Consider the following 23,105-nt stretch of genomic DNA (forward strand, 5'->3'; position numbering starts at 1 on the left):
AGGTCACCAAACCTATGTATTTCAAGGTTTTAGTACATCTGACATCATAAATCCCCAGTGAAATTAAATAGGAATGGCCAAGATGTGAGTTAGTATTCCTTTCTGCCATTTTTGCTAGATAAATGCCTGAGTGGGTTCTCATTCTCTGGCTTGAATTAATAGGAACTTAAAGCACCTGCTCATAAGTCCATAATCCTATATATCAATTCAAGTCCCTATTTGGGAAAGAAACTGCTTTTATCCAGCCCATAGGCAACTTCTTAATATTGAACGTATGCTTTTGCTGTGTTGTCTTTCAGCTTTGTCCTAGGTTAGAGTCTTAGTGAAATGCTGTAGAAGGAAGTTGCTGTCAGGACATGACATAGATTATATACATATGTAATGTATACAGATAACTCTTTAAATAATTAAAATGTGACCTTTCATATCTCCTATAGATTTTGCTCTTTCCAACCTGCTTTGAAGTCAAAGGGGATAACAGAAGAGTCCCTGAATATAAGGTAAAACATAGGAAGCATTGGATAACTGTAGATAATAACTGCAATTGTTTGAATAAATTGCACCTTAAAAAGATTCAGAGGTGTCCCCAGAACTCCAGAAAGCATTCTAGTGTACAGCATACACAGTACAAAGTCATGAAGAATGTGTTGAGTAGCTGACTGTGCATAGTTGATTAATAATTATTACCTCCTTAATATGACTTTATTGGTAAACTCTACACAGATGGTTAGTGTGGGAAAGAGACAGTCGGCGAGGTTAGAGATAATCCATAATGCTTCTGCGTAATGGTCTCTTTATTGTGTGGTTAGGGCAGACAGTGACAGATGTACACATGGTTGTTTTGGCATATTATAGTAAACGTGAGGGGAGATTCCAACTTGCTGTCCCTCAGATTTACCACTGCAGGGAAAAAAGCTTTCTCCTAGTGGGAGGTGATTGAGAGCATGTTTCATGCTGACCTTGAGTTACTTGCATACCTGTAACTCTTCTCAGTTTGGATATCTGAGGAACGCAACCCTAAGTGACTAATTGGTGTCCTCTGAAATGATCGCCTGGAGGTTGGAATACTGCTGAGACCTGAGGGGCAGCTTGCCCCTATGAGTTGCTGTGGCCTGTGTCAGAAGTAGTCTTTTTCTTTTTTTTTTTTTTAATTTTCACCTCCTATCCTGTAAGTGAACATTTTCACCCCTGTGTATGAGCCATCAGCTTGCAAAAAGTATCAATGAAGTATGCAACCAGCTCTGGCTAGAGCCTGACCTATGCCAGAGGTGATGGTTGACTCTATGGAGCGTGATCTGTGTTCTTTGTAGAGTAACCAATAACTGGCCCCAGGGTTTCCTTTGCCCGTGCTTGCTGGGTGGTCAACGGGTGGGAATGTCTTGAGGTAAGATGCATTACAGCTGCAGGACCTTTGGGCTTTAGCCGGGCTTGTTATTGTGAGAAACACTTGACTCATTTGGTTTCAGACATTGAAGCAGGCTGTATGTCTAGGTCTGAAGTAGCCTGTCCTGAATCCCACAGGGCTCTGCCTTCAGTTTTACTCCACTGCCTGTGAGAGGACTCTGCACACCTTTTTCACTCTGAGAATGTAAGGGGCCTTTGGCATAGCCTTGGCTGGGCCATGTTACAGCATGAGATGAAATAAAATAAACATAAGACAGTGCACTGCCTAAGTAATGGTCCCAGAAATGTTGTCCTTAAGTGGAAAGTTAGAGAAAATTACCACAGTGGGCATGCTTCCCTTTACCAAACTCCAGTCTGGGAACTGAAGTATTGAGGACTTGATGAGTTTTTTTCCCTTGTTTGAGTTCTGGAGCTGCTTCTGTGTTAGAAAAATTGAAAAGCAGCACAAAGAGCTCTTTCCCCATCTAGGGAGCAATGGCCATCTTCCATAGCATCCTAGCTTTCCCTGCCCTGTCTGAGACAGGGAGGCAGGTCACACTAAGCTCTTTGACCAGACACACTATTAATAACTGCACAGCTGAATTATGGAAAGAAGAAATTACCAGTTTGATGTATCATATGATGTAACATTTCTGGGAAACCCCATATCAGAGTTCCACCTAGTCCATAGGAATAATACACAGAAGTTCTGACTCCCAGGCTCTACCGTAGCCATTTAAAAAATGGTAATGGACTGTTACTGGACAACTGAGTACTTTGCCCCTGGCACTTTATTCTTCATTTAAATACACTTAAATGTTTGCCGTCACCATATGTTATGGCCACAGCCAGCACCTCTTCTCGTGTCACGCTTGACTGCTTTTATAATCTGTGCATTGCTTGTACCTGTATATTGCTGTTTGCAGGCTGTCAGTACTCTCTGCCCTAGGGATGTGATTTAAGCAAGTGAATGTGTGTGCTCAGGTGCACACACGCATGCACACATGTGAACAGAAAGCTAAAAGTACTGTGGGGACGCCAGACCTGATTTCATCAATTCACCATCTGACTTCTGGATCATGAAAGACGGCGACTCTTCTCTTCGTCACTGCTTAAGTGATATGCCCAGGACCCTTAAAAAGAGCAATCTTTTCCCTATCTCTTTTCCTTATCTCTTCTCCCTTCTGTACCTTCCTTGGAGCGAGGCTTAGAGGCAGACAAAACACTATGAGTATAGGTACTGGTGCTGATTGTGTTGTGCAAGTTAGAGATCGCTTCACACAGGTATAGCACCCAAAATCCCAGATAACTTGCTTATGCAGAGTCTGGCCCGCCCCTTGATGGCAAACAGGATCACTGGTTTTTAGCTCTAAGCACTGTGTTTGCACTGCTTAGGTACTCCTGAGCATAACATTTGTGTCTGCTGCCTCTGCTGAATTGGAAGGGGCTCATGGTTCCTACACTGTCAGTGCCTGTCTGAGGGGTTGGTGGCAGCCACCAGCAGCAGAAGGTTCCCATCTCTGTTCCTTTTCCTCCAAATGGTATTTACTGAGACTAGTTTTACTGTGTCTCACCCTATGAAAATGAACAGAACTAATGTTTGAGGCTCAGTGGTGGCAGTGGAGTTACTAGAAAAACCTATCTTCTTGAAGATTCTTTCACTGGCTACGTGACACACAAAAGACAAAAAATAAAAAAAGCAAAAAAACCAAACAAACCCAAACATGAAGAACATGCTGTAGGAAGAGGCCTGGGAGAAAATAGTCCTTCTTTTCCCAAATATACATCTGTTTTAGTTGTTTTGGACTTAGTTTTAGAAGCAGCAGGTCTGTGTGGTCTCTAAAACAGAGTAGATCTTTAAAGTAAGAAAACTGCAGGAAAAGGGAGGAGGAAGGAGGTCAGCTTTTTATTAGCTTGGGCTGGATTTCGTGGCACATGGTCTGTGGAGTGCCTTGGTATTTTTCAGGCATGTTCGCCTCTTAACCTCCATTCTTCTTGGTTACCCTTTGCAGAGGAATTGGGTGTAAGGAGTAAAGGGAAACTTGGCTTCTTTGAGGGGCTGGGTGTCATGTTCTCTAACTTGTTCAGCTTGTCCCTCTCATCCTGACACATCTTCAGGCAGGAAGCGCACAGGTCTTTCTTCTGTACTAAGTAAAGTGTTTCTATGCGTTTGATGGAGTCTGTGCGCTCTTCTTGATTTGTTGAATCTGGGAGAGGGTTTCTTTGTGCATTCAGTTTCTTGAGCTTGGGGAGCTTTTTCACACTGTTTGGGATGGTGGTCAAGGCATTGTCAAAGAGACCTATCTCCTTAAGTTCCTTCAGGGCCCCAAGACTGGTGGGAATACTGTCGAGACAGTTCAGGCCAAGATTGAGAATACGTAGGTTCTTGAGAAGGTTCAACTCTTCCGGCAGATTTCTGGTGGTCAGCTTGTTGTTGCATATATTCAGGTAGAAAAGGTTCTGAAGTGTACCTATTGTCTCTGGTAGCTCCTCGAGCTGATTACTATGCAGGTCCAGCCAGCGCAGTTTCTGGAACTTCTGGATGCTGCTTGGAATCTTTTTTAACATGTTTCTGCTCAAATCAAGTTCATCAATGTCAGCCAGTTTCAGAATGCATGTGGGGAAGGTAGTGATACCCATCTTGCTTAAGTCAAGACGACGCCCTCCGTCAAACGATATCCGGATGGAATTTTTTGCAATTTTCAAGGTGACCTTCTTCCCTTTTGCTTTCCCCTTGGCCATCTCTCCACTGAGAGACAGACATACACACCAGACTCTGTGGATGGAGTGTGGGAATTCCAGTAAAGCCTTTGGAAGCAGTCGCTGTTACTCCCTAATTAAAAAAATAATTACGTAGTTATGAATTAACATGTGACTGCTGGACTCTTCAGAAGTCCTTTTTTTAAGGTCAGGACTTTTCAACCCTAAAGCTGCAACTCTAAAAGTTCTTCCTGAAAGTGTTTTGAGTAGGTGAAATTCTAATAATTTACAATATTATTTTACTGCACTGTAACGTTTACATTGCATTACAGGGCGAAATTACAAATGGGAGAAATTTGCTGATTTTCATCCCTAGATACTGATTTGAGATCAGCATGTAACAAACCTGAATGCAGTGTGGTGTTATCCATCAGCCATTTGAGGATCAGAGCAAAATATACTGTGGGTCTCAATCCAGTCCTTAGGGACTGCACCGAAAGAAGCTATCCAAAATCGTCCTTATTCTACCAGGCCAACAGGTTGCCTTCTTTACAGGCCTGGATGCTGTTGAAAGATTAAATATTTAAAGCAAATGACTAAAAGCCTTGCTTTAACCAGGACCTCAGGAACATTTGCCAGAACTGCTTGCAGTTCACACATCACCTGCAGAGCAGACTGCAACAGGGGGGGTCTGTGTTGGTGCTGCTTAACGACATGTTAAACCAGACCTTGGTAAGTGTCTCCTGCGCTTTGAGGACAGACTCCGGATACTCTAACCTTGTCTTTCCATCCATGCTGTGGGATAGATGGACTCCCGCTGCAAAGGTGCCCTGCCCTCGAAAACTGCGTGCGGGTGTTCTGGTCAGGCTTTTGACTCGTACGATGCTCAGCATCTGCTACGTGCTTTGTCGAATTGAGGCCTGTATGAGTAGTTGTCCACTGCGGTCTCAGGTTTCATGAACTGTCTCTCTAATCGAAGGTCATCGAATACAGCTGCTAATTATGGCTAGTGACAAAGGAAATAGGCTGCTTCCCTGGAAATGGATGACGATGTCCCTCTCAGCCAGTGTGCAGAGAAGAGCGCTGGTTACAGCTGGCTAATCGCAGGATGGTCTGGGTGCTCTGGCATTTAATTGTGAGGAGTCAAATCGCAGCTTTGATGAATGATCGTTTGGGACAAAATATGGATTTGTCTACAATACATTTCCCTATTAGAAAGGCTTCATTACAAACCCTTCAGGCTTTTTGGCTACTCATTAATCATGTGCAAATACATGAAGGGGGAGCTTAGGCTACAACTAAGGCATTTCAGCTCCTTTTCAATTACATGCCATAGCCAAAAATAATGTAAAAGCAAGGCGGATCTCTGCCAGTTACCACCCTCCCTCCCAGGAGCTCTGTAATGAGGCAGATGCTTCAGAAAATCCTGAAAGCAGCACAGTGGGGTCAGTCTTGCCCTGAGGATATATTCCAAAATTGAATCTTTGTTATTTTATATAAAAATATTTAAACACAGTTAAATTTTCCTATGTCTGTCGCTCACACGTTACTGTCTCTCACCAGTACTTACAGGGCCATATTACCATTATATCTGAAGGCTTTTCAGTCTTTGCTGTATTAAACCTTACAGTACCCCAGGGGCAATAGCAACGCTATTCTTTCCATAGTGCAGGCTGGTAGCAGAACAAAAGTACTCCACAGTGGAGAATAAAGCACTTTTTCCACCTTTGTTGTTGATAGCTTAAATAATTTGCCCAGGAGTGGGTAGGAAGTTCTTGGACATCAAAACAATAGGTTTTTTTAATCACAATTCACTCATTTTAAGGATTTGATGCAATATTCTTGTTGGCAATTCTGTGAAGATAAAGTTCAGCTGCATGGGAAATGCCAGAGTACCTACTGCTGGTACAGGACAGCCTGAGTCCCTTACTGGTGCACACGGGTTGACTACCATGCTTCAGAAGATCTGCAGGGAAGCTTCCTTACACCTTGGCAAGATGGAAAGAGAGTTTGTTTCCTGCAACCGATATGAACCTGGTGACTTTTGTGTCCAACTTTCTTTTTGTTTGAATTTTGTTTTGGGTGAGTTGACCAAAACATTCAGTGCATTTTGATCAGTAAAGTTTTTCAGCCAAACACGCCTTTAAAAAAAAATCAAAAGAAGCCTCAAGCAAATATACTTTTTTTTTCTAAATTCAAAATGATAATTTCTTTTAAAATGCTTTTTAAAACAGCTTTAAAACTTTCAGAAAGAAAACATTTTGTTCCATTCCTAGTAATTTTTTTCTATTACTTTTCATTTAAAACCAAAGGGGGAACGTTGATCCAAAACAGTTTCCTTTCTTAAAAATACCAGCTAGCCAAAGCATCAGCCTGTTCTGCAGCTGCCTGCCCTTGCTGGTCCCCCGGTCCTCTGCGCTGTGCGAGCCTGGGAGCACTAGAGGGAGCCTGGTGGAGGAGGTTGGGTGCTGGAGGCTTGTCAGGAATAACTCCAGTTTAACCTTTTGGGGCTGGGTACTCCTCTGTCAATACCCCTGGCCAACTTGTTACAGAGTTTGAACCTGGACCTTTCAGATTTTTAAGAGGTGGAAACAAACAGATCGGTGTAATTTTCCTGAAGACAGATCTCTCTGTATGATGCCCTGGATAATACCCAGGCTTCAAAGAGATTTAAACACCTGAAGGTAGGGTCAGGTTTCTTTTAGTCAGACTTTTTAAAATCCTACCACAGGCATCCAGGGTGCACTGATGAGGAAAACAGGAGTCGCTAGGGAGTGCTCACGCTTTACAAGTGCTAGTTCCTTCGGTTTAAAAGCGGGAGCCACGTTTCAAAATTACTAAAGGGTCATTTTCAATCCCAGAGATAGGGATTACCATTAGAGTTCTGCAGAAACACTGCAGCTCACCAGACAGCTTGAAGGGGGTGAATAGCTCTCTTGTCTCTGCATGCTTGTAAACTAATTATCAGTGTTTCACAGGGCTGTAGCTGGAGATAATGGAGCTTACTTAGCCATGTCTCATTTTCTTTAGCTCTGTAGAAGAGGGCTCCAGTTCTTTAGCCACTGATATTAAAAATTCAGGAATCGCAGGAGCCCTCCTTGCTGTAAATGTTAATTATGCCTGTTCGATCTCATGCTTGCAGTGCACCTCCTGGGATAGCAGAGGGAGGCGTCCATGTGTTGCCCTACTGCCTAACAAATGATGATGATAAGAGGGAACTCTACTCATTTTCGCTCAACCCTCACCCTACATCCAGGTTCACCTTCTGAGTTGCTGGCAAGCTTTTGCCCAAGGGTGGAGGTGCTGTATTTCAATGTGATACGGTCTTGCTAAAGAGGACCTTGACTAGAAAAATGCCTTTTTATCCACACTTGGCGAAATCTTCAGTCTGGGTTGTGCTTTTGAAAGCCCAGGGCTAACTCCGGAGTTTTATGAGTATTTCTCAGGCCCAGAGTGGATCAGGCTGGCCTGATACAGAAATAGAAATGAATAGAAAGTGTGTGTCAAGGGCATTATGCTGTCTGTGGTGCCTTGTGTTGCTGGGAGCTGCAGGGAGGGAACAGACCTTGAGCATCAGGACTAGGACTGTCAGTGTCTCTCTGAGGCAAGGAAGGATCAGACATTACTCCTTATGTGCACTTAAGCACTTGCACAGGGCCCAGTCATGACCCGTTGTAGCTTAAACCTGTCCTAAGGAGGAGATCCGATCCTAGAAGAATATGGATTTGGACTCTGATGGTGCAGTCTCTTCTATCCAAACCTTTCTCTTCCTTTCTCAGCATAGGGCTGGCAGGAGCAGAACAGACCTTCTGCCTGAGACACTGTCTTGGGTGTTTCAGGACCTCCTTCCCTGTGGTTCTGCCGGTTCTCTTCCTCCCATGGGTTGCTGCTTCCTACTTCACTGCGCCCAAAGCTGCAGAGAACCATCTTGATCCCATCTTGAACTAGTCTGTGAGAAAAATTTCCTCTGTCATTCCTCCTGGAAGCCTGCGTATTGCAGAGCAGACTTGCCAAGCCCAGCGGAGCTCCGCACGCCCTGCACCTCTCCGGGGGCAGGAAAGCAGTGAGGTGACATGTTCTGATTCACCCACGGGAATAGCTCTGTGGAAATACTTTCATATAAAGCTTAAAACCAGCATTCGTACACTGAATGGTTTTGCATGAAGCCAAGCAGTTCCAGTGAGAGTAGGTTTTTATTTCCCTGCTTACAAGCCTGTTACCATTTCTTAGTTGTTAGATACGAGCTGTTGTTGAAGGGAGATTAATTCACTGACTATCTTAAATGCAGTCTCTTACTAACAGGCAGGTTTAGACCAAATCCTGTCATGAGCAAATAGATAGAGAGGGGTTTTCTTCCTTAATTTTCTTACTTTTCTAGATCAGTTCAAAGCCAGTGTGCTATCCCATAGTGCAAGGTCACGTATAAAAGCAAGGCCCATGAAAAAGAAACAAAAATACTGTTTCATCTTAACAACTCTGCCAGACTGCCCCCCTGCATCAGATCTTACCGGCTAGCAGCTAGGAAGATTTAGAAGGTGAGGTATAGATGTCACAAGCTGCTCGGTTTTTTCGGTAGTGTGAGATGAGCCTTCATGCTCTGTTACTGTGAAGTCGTCCTCTGCCTACTCTTCTTTGAGTAATGTATTAGTCTTTCAGTCTGTAAATAAAGCAGGGAGCACAGGACAATTTCCTTTTCACAGTCCTGCAAATTCTGAATCGTACTTACTTGATGGAAAATGGCAGCCCTTCAAGAAACTTGCATACGTGAGTGTGCGGGGCAGGAGTGGCAAAAAGGACTTCCCCAGCTCCAGGGTGTCTCTGTTTAATTCTTCGTCCACAGCCTGAGAGACTCTTGTTCCTAAGCAACAGCAGTGCTAGGCCCTTGGAGATCATTAGCATAATGCTTGGTTCCAGCATGCAAGTTCAAGCTGGAGGGAAAAGAACTGAACTAACTGCCTGCAGTGCCTTGGAAATGTTAGATTTCAAATTATGCAGAAAGAAAAAGCATCTGGACCTGGTTAGAAGCTGTTCGTCAGCTTCTAATGTTGCCTTAACCGTCCATTTTAGTCACTTGGCTATTTCATTTTACTTGGCTGTTACACAGTGTGAGATACTTTTATGGGCGTGCTAAAACTTGCAACATTTGTGATACCATCCTTAGAACGTGCCAGATTGGAGAGATAGGGACACAGATGAGCTGCAGATTATATTCATCTATCTGTGACCCTTCAAAAGTGCAGTTGGTACAAAAATTCCCCTCTGTAACGAGAATTTACTGGAATTTGCCTCTATGACTGGGCCTACCAAGCTCAAGCTTTTAGTAACTGGTTTCAGTAATTTCAAAATAGTATCTGGAAAAAAAAAAAGAACTATTGAAGAGAAATACCTGTGTGTTTTGTGGCAGGTATTGTCCACAGGAGACACAACGCTGAGATCCCTCTTGCTGATAATGGGACTGGAATATTATTGGCATAAAGAAGCTGAGAATGTTGATGTTGTTGCCTGATTCCAGGGTTGGAGGTTGCATTTTGCTCACCTCAACAAATTCACTGAATCTACCTGATTTTTTTCTTCTGCGACCTGAAGTGTGCCTGGGTGCAGCATTTGCACAGTGGAAATGTTATCCCTTTGTCTGGATTAAGCCTGTGAATACACATGGTGCAAACAGTGTTCTGTAAATGAGGGAGATTCCTTTCCCCCTCCCCAGCCCCTTCAAGACATCCTACTTCAAGGAACCCTACTTTAATATTATACTTACTTATAAATTATTTTGTATTATACCTCTATTCTTTGAGCACAGAGTAAGAATACCCTGAGGGTGGAATGGAACAATCAAACAAGGAGGACCCTGTACCTTTTTTCTGAAGTAATCTAACCTAACACTTTCCTGAGGCTTGAGAGATACCCAATTGTTTCACAGGGAAAACTGATGTTCCTTTTGACCTCTTCTTTCCTCTTTTAATAGTAGGAGCTAGACCCAGGTTGTGGCATACCAGGAAGGGGGTTTTCTTCATACTACTGGTAATTGCAAGGATTCTTTAAGAAAAGTGGTTTGAAGAGACCCTTCACACTGTTTTGCAGACTTAAGAAGTCTAGAGGATGGAAGACACGAGGCAAATGAAAGCAGCTTTGTGAAGTCTAAGAACCAATTAAGTTTATTGGAATTTTATTATTCATTTCAGTGGAGGCAAAATCTTATCCTTTGAGATTATCTCATCTGCAATGAATCTCCAAATGAGTTGAGGTCCACCTGTCTCTAGCAAATGGAGAGTACTGGCTATCACAAGAGTGAGATCATAGTCTGATGTTAATGGAAGAGGGATTAATAAATCACTTATGCACAGTGTAGCCAAAGGTGGATCATCATTAGTACACATCATGCTTAGATGCTGCAGTGCCTAGTGCCCTACAAATATCTTATAGATTTAGATCTAGATGGATATGTAGGTACTTCTCTTGACTTCACGTAACTTCACCCCCTCTTGAAGTTTAGTTATTTACATTTATAAAGCACTTCTCCTGCCTCTTTTTAAAACCAGCCTTTGATTATTTATTTATTTTTAAATGCACTTGCTGCAGTTGCTTTACTTTGAGCTTTTGCTGTCCTGGCTACGGGGTGTTGGCTGGAGGAATGCTGATTGATTACCAAGGAAAAGGGAAGAACAGGCTTGAGCTGCCTGCATTGGAATTCATGTTCCAAAACCCCTGCGAGTCAACAAGGGAGAATCGGAATTCCAGATCTCTGGGGACTTGGGCAGAGCATCCTGCCTGGCCCCCTGAGACCCAGAAGGACGGCTCTTACAGCTGAGCGCCTATATTTAGCTTTACGTATTTTCATGATGTGGTGAACTCATTGACCTCTTTGAGTTATATAGGAGCTTCCAAAGTCAGCAGAAAGAGGATTGATTTGGCCCTTGTAGAGTCCTTATTAGCTGTTCAGGGCTTGTGACGAGCAGAGCAAGAGTTCCCCTACAGGGTCATGGCACCCACAACTCAACACATATTATGCAAACTTGCATAACATACACACAGACTAGCCCAATTTAATCCTGTGTATATTTTAGTTCCATTGTAATGCTCCCACTTTAAAATGCTGGAGGACTGATGGATTGAGCAGGATTGCACATTACATAACTCCTTGCTTTCTAACTCAGCCAAAATAAACCTGGGCAGTTTTAGTGAGTCTGCCCCTGTGGAAAGGGAAGAACCTAACCTGATCCCTCTGCAACAAATGCTGTAACCCAACCACACCTCAAATAGTGCCAGGAGTCCGGATCCTGTTCCAACCCTTTGAGATACTCTCTCTGAGTTCCAAATGTCTGTTGGAGACCTTACAAAGGACAGTGGGGAAATCTACGTATAGTGTGAGAGGGATGAATTGTAAAGGATCAGCGCTCAAAATATGTGTTTGCTACTTTAGAATTCCTACATTCTTGAGCTATGTGTGGCTCAAACTGAGGGTGCAAAACCACCATAACTCTGTTCTAGTCAATGGACTTTCTTCTGGTTTCTGTTGTGTAAATTAGGCTATCTTATAATCTCTTCATTTTTTTGGACAGAGAGTGAAGATCCTATTTTCCCACATCAGATATGAACTAACCTTTCGTTTTGCCTGGTTTCTCTAAAAAGAGCCTATAATTGTTAGGTTTTGTGTGCTAACAGGAGAACTAAACAAAGCTTAGGAGTTGTAGGCCATGAGCTAGAATTAGTCCTGGGTTTCATGTTTGTTCATTAAATAGGTTATTACTTAGGCTATACAAAATCCTTCCCTCAGCTACACACTTGTCTCTGAACGGAGTGCCTAGGCAAGGAATAAAATACTATGTTGAGTAAACTGTAGTGTTTTCCCTTTATGTACACTATTAACTGGTCCAGGATTGAATAGGCAGTAAAGTAATGATTCATAATCATGACGGGTAGTTTACAAGAATTTGCTACTGCAAATTCAATAAAATACTAATGATCATAGACGATTCCAATATTTTATTTAGATCTTTGAGGCTGCTTTAGGCCTAGCTTTGTTAATTTCTGGTGTGATCCTATACAGAGCATAAGAGTGCAAAACAGCAGCCAGTTATACATGTATCAGTTTTATAATCTACAGCTGAACTGATTTCCTTACACTTTGAGATGTTAGTAATCCTGTCTCTGAGCTGGCACGTTAGGATTAAAGTTGTACACTCAAAGAGAAAAGCATCTCCTACCACCAGTTAGCATGTCACTAACCCTGTTTACTTTGGCAGATCTTTAATTTTACAAACTTTAAGTTTAAAATGTTTAAAGTTTCTTTAATCCAAAAGATGTCACTTGCCTCAGTTTGGTCTCTAGGATTTGACAAGAGCAAGTCCATGGTCTTCAGGTAGTGACACACCTTCTAGCTCAGTGTAGTTGAAATGTCACCTTTCTTTGCTCAGAACCTTCAACCCTTTCACATTTTCAGGTGAATTCCCCTGTTTAGAATCTGCCTTCTGCTGGTTTGTTTTTTGTTTAAAGTTTCAGTAAGAAGTTGCATTTTGAGGACAAAGAAAGTGGAAAAAACATATTTACTCTCTTACTTAAAAAAAAACAACTAAGAAATGGTAACCCATTTTTTAAGGATTACATTAGTTTCAAAGTGCTTGATGCACAGAGAATACCTGTGATATGGAGACTGAGAGACCTCTGTTTTCAAGCTAGTATTTTCAGAATGCTTCAGAAAAGCATGAGCCTTTGAGAACACGGCTTCAGAATAGAAACAGACAGCCTTAATGATACCTGTCACTAGCACTCTAGCTCTACAGTGGGATGAGAGCGGGAGCACAGACTGGTTAGCAGTGTGGCTTAGCTCGGAACAGCTGAGGAGGCTGCTGTGCCCAGGTGGCCATCTGCCCCTCCTGCACGGACATCTTCTCTGCCTGCGAGTCCGCTTCTGAATGCTTGTAGTTTGCTGTGTGGCATCGCCACTGCAGTTTGCAGCGATAACTTAAGGCAAACAGAATCCATCCTAAATGCCACCACCCTACTTCCTTCTTTTTTTCTTTATTAAATATCATACTTCAAGTGGCACTGAATTCAGGAGCAGACTGGCAAGTGGCTTAGGGAGAGTCAGCATATCACAGGGCGAGCGACTGACTGATGAACTCATCAGCCATCTGAAGCTGGGCCATCTCTGTTCATGAGGCAGAGCCTGCCTTCCTACTGAAAGCAGTAAGGAAACCTGCATCCTGCAGCACTAACCTAACTGATGACGCTCTGGTTTTAGAATGATTTGGTCAATGATGAAACTTCAGCATTCTAGTGTTGGTGTTCTCTCATTTCTGTGGGATGAGAGCAGGGGGCACAGGGAGCACAGAGGTTAATATGTTGACTTTCTCTTGCGGTTGTGAAGCAGGTTATTTCAATCAAATGTTTGTCCATACAGGAAACACTCAGGAGGGGAAAAGACAATGCTCCAGAAGTGGCAGGTAAGCTAAATCTTGGTTGCGCATCATTAAGCGAAGAATACCAGCACCTGTCTGTGTGTCTGCACATGGACATGCGTACGTATGTACTTCATGGCCTAAGCTGCTCTCTTGCTGCTGGAGGTGAGGTTATTGGCAAGAAGATCAGAGTATTTACACCTGGTTATTGCAGAGGTTTTGCATAGGGTGCTACTGTCTGGCAGATTAAGTGTGATTCTATGCGTGTTTTTAAACTGAGACTGAAGAGAGCCACCTAGTTGATCAACCCTTCACAGACCAACTGTACATCTAAATCAGTGCACCTCTTGTTTTCCCAGATGTTTTGCTGGGCTGAGAGATGCATTTAGTTTCCTGTACCCCTGATCTTGGTGACCCAAGACATGTTGAAGAAATCTATATCTTCTTGTTTATACGTAGCACTTTGTGCAGCCTTTTCTGTACAGGCAGTTGTCCAGGATTTTCCAATATACAGATTGCATGAATTTGGCTCATTTTTAAATTTGGGGGAAAGTGTTTCATTATGAAAATACAGCATAAAAGCAATGGGTTGATTATAGACAAATGCAAATGGCCTGTCTGAACAAGAGCCAGAATGAAGATTCAGAATCTGTTGAATGGGTTGTCATATATGAGATATTGTGCTGATGTGCATGGCAATGGGTGACTGATTACATATAGTTCTTGTCCTGGTGGGTGTGGGAACCACAGGACTCTGAGGGTGCCTTTGAGGCATGGTATTCAGGGGTGGGGTTAGGAGATTTTAATGCTTGTTTCCTTTCCCTGGCAGAAGAGGGAGATCAGCAACTTTGATTACCTCATGTACCTGAACACATTGGCTGGCCGCAGCTATAACGATTACATGCAGTATCCTGTGTTTCCATGGGTCCTTGCTGACTATCACTCCGAGGTCGGTGCTTGCTGCAGCGTTCTGTGCTTTCTCTGATAGCAACCACACAACGGTTTGTTGAATGATGTCATTGAAGCAGAGGGGTCTAGGCTAAGGGTTCAAAATTTGAGAGAGTTAATTTGAACTGTACTGATTATAGATTAGCCTTATCTTCAAATTGGCATGCTGAGGACCACATTCTGCCTCAGAAAGGCAGATTAACATCTCTCAGCTACCTACCTAGTTAAGGCCTGGCTGCATTGGCTTAGCAGTCAGGCAGGAACAGGCTTCTGTGACCTGACAAGGAGGTTTGGACAGAAAAGCCTTGAGAGCAATGTGCAACCTGACAGGTCCTTCATTTGTGAAGCTCCTTGTACATGCTGTCCTTTCAGTGGCACATGCCGCCACTCTCTTTCCAAGTCCCATCCCAGTTCTGGAGATGGATGTTTTAGTACTGCATTTGTGGCCTTGTATAGGTGAAACTTCCAGCACAGCCACTACCCAGTGTTGCTGAGCTAGTAATGATGTCTAAAATGAATCTTAATGAATCTTAAAATCCACATCTGTGCTGGTTTTGCTTTTCAGACTCTAAACCTTACTAATCCTCATACATTTCGGGACCTGTCAAAGCCCATGGGAGCTCAGACTGCAGAGAGGAAACGCAAGTTCATCCAGCGCTACAATGAGGTGGAGAAGAGCGAGGGTGAGTGTTTTAGGAGACTAACAGACAGCAGAGGCTTGAGTTCCCTAGGCCCTTGGGAATGCTGATAAGTTCCTTGGAAAAGGTCACCCAAAAACTTTCCAGAGCTGTGGTGAAGGAAAGCACCACATCAAGGAGATCCTTCTACTTCTGGATACAAACTGGTTGAGGATTCAAATAGAAATTACTCCTGCAAGCACTGCCTTACATGCCTTGTACTGCTGCATTCTGCCCTCTTCCCTTGGGCAGGAAGAGAAGCTACAGCATAAAGCAGCATTCCCTAGAAAAGACTGCTCTGTTAACTAAGCTGCACACATTTGTCTTGCCTGTTAGCTGAGCTGCGTGTAGAAGACTGCTGCATGCAGCTTAGCTAACAGCTACTGTAAGAAAAGGAAACAGGACATTAAGGTTGTTGACCTCTGGAGATCAAGACCTTTTTTGGTACTAATGGGGAAGGGGATGGTCTGGAAAATTAAAGGCCTTGTTCTTCAGAAAATGAAATGTGGAATGCAAAAAAAAAAGAACATACAGAGGTGGTAGTAACTGCACACTCAATGCAAATATGCACAGTGTGCTTTTGCTCACAGATCCCTGAACACATCTGCTTTAAAGATCTGCATCCTATTTAGTTGTGCTGTGGTAACTGGATGCTCTGGGCTTAAAATGGTGATATTTTGCACTGAAATCTGATTTGTGTCCAATTTGCAGGAGACCTGTCAGCCCAGTGCCATTACTGTACTCACTATTCATCAGCAATTATAGTGGCATCTTACTTGGTCCGAATGGAGCCATTTACCCAGACCTTCTGTTCTCTGCAGGTAAGGGGGCAAGATAGTTTCCCTCCTACACCTCATTATGAACCATGTAGCACATCATAGTGGCTGTGTAATGAAGAGGGATTAATTCTTTTGACATTTTCTGTATACTCAGTGTGGATTCTGGGCTCACTGAAGGTTCTATCCTGTGTCTGTTGAATTCAGTGAAAACATCTTAATGGGAGCATGATTGATGCCTGATGATCTTGGTTTTTTCTGAGGGAGAAGGATTATTTAGTTTTGGTCCTGTGATGCATTTTATGAGAGCTGAGGCATACAAACACAAAGACAATGTTTAACTAATTTTCTGAACATAAGGTTCTGACTTTGAGGCATATGAGACTTTCACGGTAGGGATTCTAAACCCAAATGTCCACACAGGAATGTGGTTATGGGTAAGGACTTGGAGCTGGCTGCAGTGGCATAAAGAGCGTTCCTAGGCCAGATGAGGATGCACAGGTTCTGGTGGGTGGGGAATTATAGGGATCATGGGATCCACTCCCCGAAGGAGAAGTGGGGTGAGACTCCATCCAGTGCTCCAGAAGGAATGTTTTGTTTTAGCTTGTTCTGAACTTGCCACTGGTTTAGGGTGCCAGAAACACTCCCTATGGGACTGAGGTTCATGGATACTGAACTTTGTGCTTACCTTCCCAGCTGGTCAGCATACAGGCACACCAAATTTCCTGACTGCCCTCTTCAGCAGGCAGTTGGGGACACACAAGCACAGACGCTTGGGCTGTAGCAGTTGTGACCCTTATTTCTGTAATATGTGTTTTGTTATAGCAGGGTCTACCAGGACAACAAGTCCTCAAAAGTGTATTTTTTCAAGGAGTCTTTTCCTGAAATCTGTCTATCCTTATGGAGCAATGTAAGGGAGAGAGCTAGGCCAGAACATGCCACACTCAGAGACTGCTGTACATATGGTGAGGACTGGCCACGCCTCCTGCAGCTCTCCAAGTGCTTTGCTGTTGTGCTGGTCTTTTTTCCCCTTTTTTTTTTTTTTTAATGAACTAATACAACTAAAGCGCTGTGCTAATTAAGTAATAAGCCCTATGATACTGGTTGTTACCAGCAGTAGCTGATGGGTTAGTGAACCACCTGGGGCAATGGTTACCATCACCCACTGTGAGCCATATGTTAGCTGTAGTCATGAATGACTGTGGAGCAGTTATTTCTTGTTGTAAACAACAAAGGCTGCTGTATGTCACCGGCACACTTTCCAGGCATAACAAGTTCCCAGTCTGAGTAGCTGCTTTGCAGCAGTGTTTATGTGTGATCTAGCAGGTAACCAGCTTTTTTGTGGGGATACTTACCTTCAAAGGCTGCTGGTCCCATGGTAGCTTAGGAATTGCTGACTGCGAGGTGCAGTCGGGCAAACAGCAGGCCTGAGAACTGTATGCTCAAGTCAAGAGCAGGTTGGAAAAGGAGTAATCCCAAACTTAAGACCTCAGAAGGGTGCTGAGTTGGGAGCTGTGAAAGCTTCTCAGCATCTTAAAAGGTGGAAAAACTATGCTTATAACTGCAGACTGCCAGTCTGAACGCACATGACAAGGAAATGCAAAAACTTGGGTGCACACCTTGTGAAAACTGATGTTGGCATACCATCCTCTTTCGCAAGTCAATGATTTGATTTGCACCTGACCACAGAAGGCGGCAGTGAGGAAGCATTGCCTCTAGTAAGAGAACTGTACAGGAGTTTACAAAACCTTATTATTTCACATTTTATTTAAGTGTATTGAGATCTGACTCTGGAGAAAAGTGTGTATGTGCTTTGCGTATTGTACTCGAATGGATGAAAGACTGGCTCATCAGACAGGTGTTGGATGGTACCTTCCACTTCACCTTAGTCAAGTACCTCCCAGAATTCCTTTCAGGTGTCGATCTCAGCACCACAAAAAAAAGCAGCAAAGGTTTCTGTGTTAAGTGTCTTTGTTGGAAAGGCTTTCTAGGACTCTATGCCCTCAATAATTGGTGACACTGGCTTTTGATTCAACTCAAATTTTATCCCCTTTTATTCTTATCCCACTGTTGCATTTCAGCTAGCTAGCTGACCTTCCCTGGCATTTACCTCTCAAAAAGAACAGGGTTCTTACTCTTTGTTATGTCACTGACTCTTGAACAGTCATTTAGGCACTGTCGGCCGGCAATTACTTCTCTGGGGGTGTGGTAAGTCTTTGCACCCTTGTAAGCATCTCTTAGAAACATTTTTTGGTCTTTGGGTTTAAAGTACCGCCAAGGATCTTAGGATGTCTGGTTTTATAAACATGAGTAGCTCTAACTTCTCTCTAGAGATCACTTTGACTCTAGTTGCTTTGTATGTACCCTGCTGAATTGTAGTTCTAAAAAGTATATATTTCCAGTATTCCTGATGACAGTATACGGCCCCTACTCAAAGGAAAGAAAAGAGACTTACTGTATCTAGCTATAGAAAAGCCATAAGAGTTTATGTCAACTTGCAAACTAAAGGCATAAAGCAATTCTTGATTCTCTTTTTCCCTTTCAGTGCAGTTTTTGCATGCAGAGAGAGAGAAAACTCATTAATTCTGATATAAATATATGCAAATAAATTTATTAATATAGGAAATGGGAAAATCAGTTATTGCTTCCTTTATAAATAATACAGGCTTAAGTTTTAAAGATATTACTTTTCCCTAAAATGAATTAGACAGCCAGGGAAAAAATCACATTTTTTCGTAGTGGTAATATCTTTAACCAGATTTGTCGCGCTAACAGCATTTCCTATGTATATATTATTTTTATTTAATACAGGTAATCTTTTTATTACAAATCATATTGTTTCTCAGGAGATTACCATCAGCTCTCATAAAAGCTGCAAAAAAAGATGAAAAAGCATCAATCACCACCAGACACAGCACGCTGTGTGCAGATTAAATATACAAAGCTCTTTAATATGCTTCAATGAGATACTTGTTAGCTGTTGATTTATTTATAGTCCTTCTTCTACTCTGTTTTAATTTCAATTTGAATTTGACTCCAAGGGTCCCTGCCTAATAATGATCAAGAACAAGATGACCTTGTGCATCAGATTAACTCCAGCTAGGCTACTCATGTGATTAGCCACTTTTTCATTCAGTCCCTGGAGTGGGTGTGGGAAGGCTTCACAGTTGTCAGTGGTATAAGGAAGGCGGCCATCAAATACAAGGAAGTAAAGCACAACTATGCTGTCATTTAGACATGAGGTTGGACCGAAAACCTGGTCAGAATTCACCTCAGGATCTTTCCATCTGGAATATGTGTTGACTTTTGGCTGGAGTCTATCTCAAAAGACAAGCAAGGAGACATGGCTTCAGAACAGAGGGTTTATTGACTTCTGTGTTTTGGTTGCTTATCCATGAGGGTAGTTTCTCCCCAGCAAAAAATAATGGGAAATACTGTTTCCTGACGTGCAGTTCCCAGACCTAGCAGAGTCTGTAGATTCAAAGGAGTTGCATCATAAGTGTGCAGGTACTTGGAGGGGTCAAAGGGGCCGTGGTCCTTACCATCAGAATCCAATGTAGGTACTGCTGCTCAGGGTTTGTCTGGTCCATGGGAGTGGGATCCCATTCTTACAGCATGAGGATGCTTAGGTGTTGTTTTCCTATTTAATAAACTGCAAGTCAAAGACTCAGCTGACTGTTATTGTGCAGAAGGACAGCATCTTCCTCATCTGGCACATGCAACAGTCTACAGGCAGAGAGAAAACTAACCAAAAGCTATCAAGTTTCCTCAAGAGGTCAGCCATAAACAGAACCTGACTGCACCTCATATTCATTAACAGATTTAATCTTGCACCACCTCTGCCTTTTAGCGTCTTCATTCTGCAATCCTTCTGTCTCGTTCCTTTTGCCTAGTGAAGGAGCTTTGAGGATTGAATGGCTGAGGATGAGCAATCATTCCTACGTTCTCATTGCACTGTGGAACTGATTAAAGATACTTGTTCTATGTCTGACAATCTCTCTTGAGCCCTGGCAGTGGGATGTAGTTTTACGCCCCATGACATATAACACAAATTAATTAACCCCAATGAGAAATACATACATTAGCCTGGGAGCATGCTGCAGCTGGGCAGCTATACTGCTGTCAGTACCTGAACTGGGTATTGAGAAACAACTTGGTTCTGTCACTTCATACAGTTAAAAAGTCACCGTTTTTCTGAAACAGCTTGTTCATTCTGACAAACTCATTCAGATGATCTCCAACAGCTGATTCTTTGATTCCATTATTCTAGCAATTTTATTTTAAAATAAATCCTTTCATGCTCAACGTAGGGATCCCTGTATAAAGGTGAACCTGGATTTTCACAAATAGATACAGTATCTGAAATATCATCTAAAAGTCCTGCAGGAATTATGGTTCCAATGTAAGGCACACACTCCTGAGTCAGTAGGTTTGATTTTTGTTGTGGGCCGCTTTTTTCTTATTGTTTTTTCTTTCTTTCTTCTTGAAGCCTTAGTTCAGAGTGATGTCCAGGGCTCTAAGGCTGCTTTTGTCTAGTGTTTGACTCTCATTAAATTAAACATGTTCAAATGCTCTCAGGGCATGAGGTAGTTTGTTTCTCCTTCCTTATACAGTAATTCAGCTTGGGACCCAGACATTCTTCCCTTCTTTATGCTGTCCCTCCTTCCCATGAGGAATGAACACTCCCTGCAGGCTCCTGCCCCCTGGGCCTTTCCCGTTTGCCCGGAGCTGATGAATGCTGTTTCGGTGGTACCCTCTTTGCCCAAAGGCTTTTCTCCGGAGGATCGCACATGAGTGTTCACAGCTATGTGGGTCACAACTGAAGTGAAAACACTGAAGTTGTCTCCACCACTTGCAAATCACTTCAGGATAAAAGGGGTGAATTGCCTTCAGAATCATTAATAATGGGTATGCCGATATTCTCAAGCTGCCCATGATCATTTCTGCTTGCCTCTCTGTTACTGGAAGCTATACTACGCCTCCAAGCTTTTATGGTATTCTCAACCTACATACCTACAAATCAGGACTAAGGCAGCCCCTAATATAAGATCACAGTCTTATATTATGAGGCAGATCTTGAGATATCACCTAACCAAACGTGGCGAGCTGATTATTGCAGAATTGGCTAAGCTTCTTCAGCTGCTTTTTGTTCAATAGAATATTCACACTGCAGTCTTTTTGTCTGCTTCCATTTCACAGGGTGGGAGTTTTGATGTTGCAGACAGGATGTTTCACAGTGTCAAGAGCACATGGGAATCAGCATCAAGGGACAACATGAGTGATGTCAGAGAGCTCATCCCTGAATTCTTCTATCTGCCAGAGTTCCTAACCAATGCTAATCACTTTGAATTCGGTAAGTGCTAGAAGGGACTTCGGTGTTCCCCATCCGCTCTCCAGCATCCTGCCAAGGGAAAAGATCCAGATCACGTGCTGGGAGCTGGTCACTAGACTATGCTGACTGATAAGGCTTTCTAGTGATGACAGATCAATTTTTATTAAAAGAAGGCTAAAAGAATACAAGCTTCTCATATCTGAATGATATCAGAAGAGCCATGTTTCTACCTCAGAAGGAACGGTAGTTCATATTAGTTACTGCGCAAAAGAATTGCATATTTTGTCAGACAAAAGTCAATTTTAATATAAGCAATCTAGTTGGCTGCTTTTGAAAATCTGGTTTGTATCATCACGTCTATCTGGCTGTGAACAATACATTAATTTGACTTTTGGAGATGGATCGATTGTTAAGTGGTGTAGGTGAAAGGTCTTTTATTAAATCTCGTGTCTCTGGTGATTAAAGTTGCCAGATGTCCTCACTATCGTCCTGAAAAGTTCTGCACTCCACTTTACAGGAAATTCACATCATTTGCAATGTGAAACTGCTTTTTCTGGTGGACACGGGCTGGTTAACAATTAAGGCAGAGGAGAAATACTTTAAGAATCATCCTAAATTGTTGATGGCAAAGGATAAGTAGCCCATGGTGTTGAGGTCTAGCTATAATTGTATTTAAGATCACAGTGAAATGAAACATGCTAAGAAAAAGGCAGATCGTAAAAAAGATGTTAAAAGATTGTTAACAGATAAGAAAGAATTGGGGTAGTTTCATCTTGAAAGGAGGCCAAGAAACAAAGCCTGGTTGAAATCAAGACCCAGTGACTGACCTGAGTGGAATCAAGTGGAGGGACCTAAAAAAGACACCAGAAACTTGACAATAAAGAGAAAAGATACAGGAAGATTTTACAATAGACAAAGACACGAACGTGAATCTGTTCACTGCTACACTGTGAGGAAACTTGCAGTCCCAGACCTGAGCCTTAACTTAGATTTTAATTCATCCAGTTGCGCAACACCATGCTCTGATTTAAGAACATATGCTCGCCTTCTGAAAGGAATCAGATTGCAAAATACTTGAGAACAAAATCCCTCCCGGTGGCTGCTTTAGTAGGAATATCTGGCAGTTAGGCCCATGGGATTATGTATAAAAAGAAAGTTGTGCCAACAGGTCTGTCTTGTCCGAGTTTGCAGTCTGTGCTAAAATAGTTTGTGCTGAGGATGTGAATATTTTTACTGTATTAGCGACAGTTACTAGAACATATGCTCAGTGCTTTATTACTAGATCCAAAAGAAGGAGAAATTGGTTCTGTGGTGTTCTATGGCACTATATTTGATGTAGAACCTGAAATAGTATGTGTGAAAATCACCTCAATTTCCTTTGACTTCAGTGTTTTAGAAAAGCTGTCCCTATTAGCAATGCGTGTGATTCTTGTTTTTAATTCTCCCTTTGTAACTCCTGCAGGCTGCATGCAGGATGGAACCGTGCTGGGAGATGTGCAGCTTCCTCCTTGGGCAGACGGGGACCCCCATAAATTCATCCTCCTGCATAGACAGGTCAGAGGATATCAAGATTTGTGACAAAATGCTGAACTGGGTCCCTCTGAAAATGAAACTCTGAAGGCCAGAGTCATAAACCAAAATGGTAGATCCAAATGCATCCTGCCTTTGCAGAGTTTGTGCTGGGTTCTGAACTTTGCATGTCTACTTGTCTGCCTAACAATTCACCCTGAATCAAGGCTAACCAGGTGTCGTTTATATCTAGGTCTGTGGCATGGGCCTTTCTCAGCCCGTAGGCGTGTGTGAACATAACATGATGCATGCACGTGGCGTTTATATGCCTGCAGTTCCATGTGGTTGCTAACCAGCTGTGTGTTTGTTTAAACCATCTACC

The 23,105-nt window shown here is 42.7% G+C and overlaps 2 protein-coding genes across 2 annotated transcripts in view; one reads left to right on the top strand and one right to left on the bottom strand.

Moving 5' to 3' along the window:
• The window catches only part of WDFY4 (WDFY family member 4), a 144,442-nt gene that overhangs the window by 99,822 nt on the left and 21,515 nt on the right, over nt 1–23,105 (top strand). Inside the window, exons 47-53 of the mRNA XM_064463735.1 lie at nt 438–500; nt 13,484–13,526; nt 14,311–14,430; nt 14,995–15,112; nt 15,818–15,927; nt 21,082–21,235; nt 22,677–22,768. Of these exons, the coding sequence (XP_064319805.1) occupies nt 438–500; nt 13,484–13,526; nt 14,311–14,430; nt 14,995–15,112; nt 15,818–15,927; nt 21,082–21,235; nt 22,677–22,768 (700 nt within the window). The remainder of the gene's footprint in view (nt 1–437; nt 501–13,483; nt 13,527–14,310; nt 14,431–14,994; nt 15,113–15,817; nt 15,928–21,081; nt 21,236–22,676; nt 22,769–23,105) is intronic.
• On the bottom strand, nt 3,076–4,140 carry LRRC18 (leucine rich repeat containing 18). The gene has a single exon (XM_009504997.2). The coding sequence runs from the start codon at nt 4,123–4,125 to the stop codon at nt 3,346–3,348; it is 780 nt and encodes a 259-aa protein (XP_009503292.1). The 5' UTR covers nt 4,126–4,140; the 3' UTR covers nt 3,076–3,345.

The sequence above is a fragment of the Phalacrocorax carbo genome, chromosome 12 (genome assembly GCF_963921805.1).
Source record: "Phalacrocorax carbo chromosome 12, bPhaCar2.1, whole genome shotgun sequence".
NCBI classification, from domain to species: domain Eukaryota; kingdom Metazoa; phylum Chordata; class Aves; order Suliformes; family Phalacrocoracidae; genus Phalacrocorax; species Phalacrocorax carbo.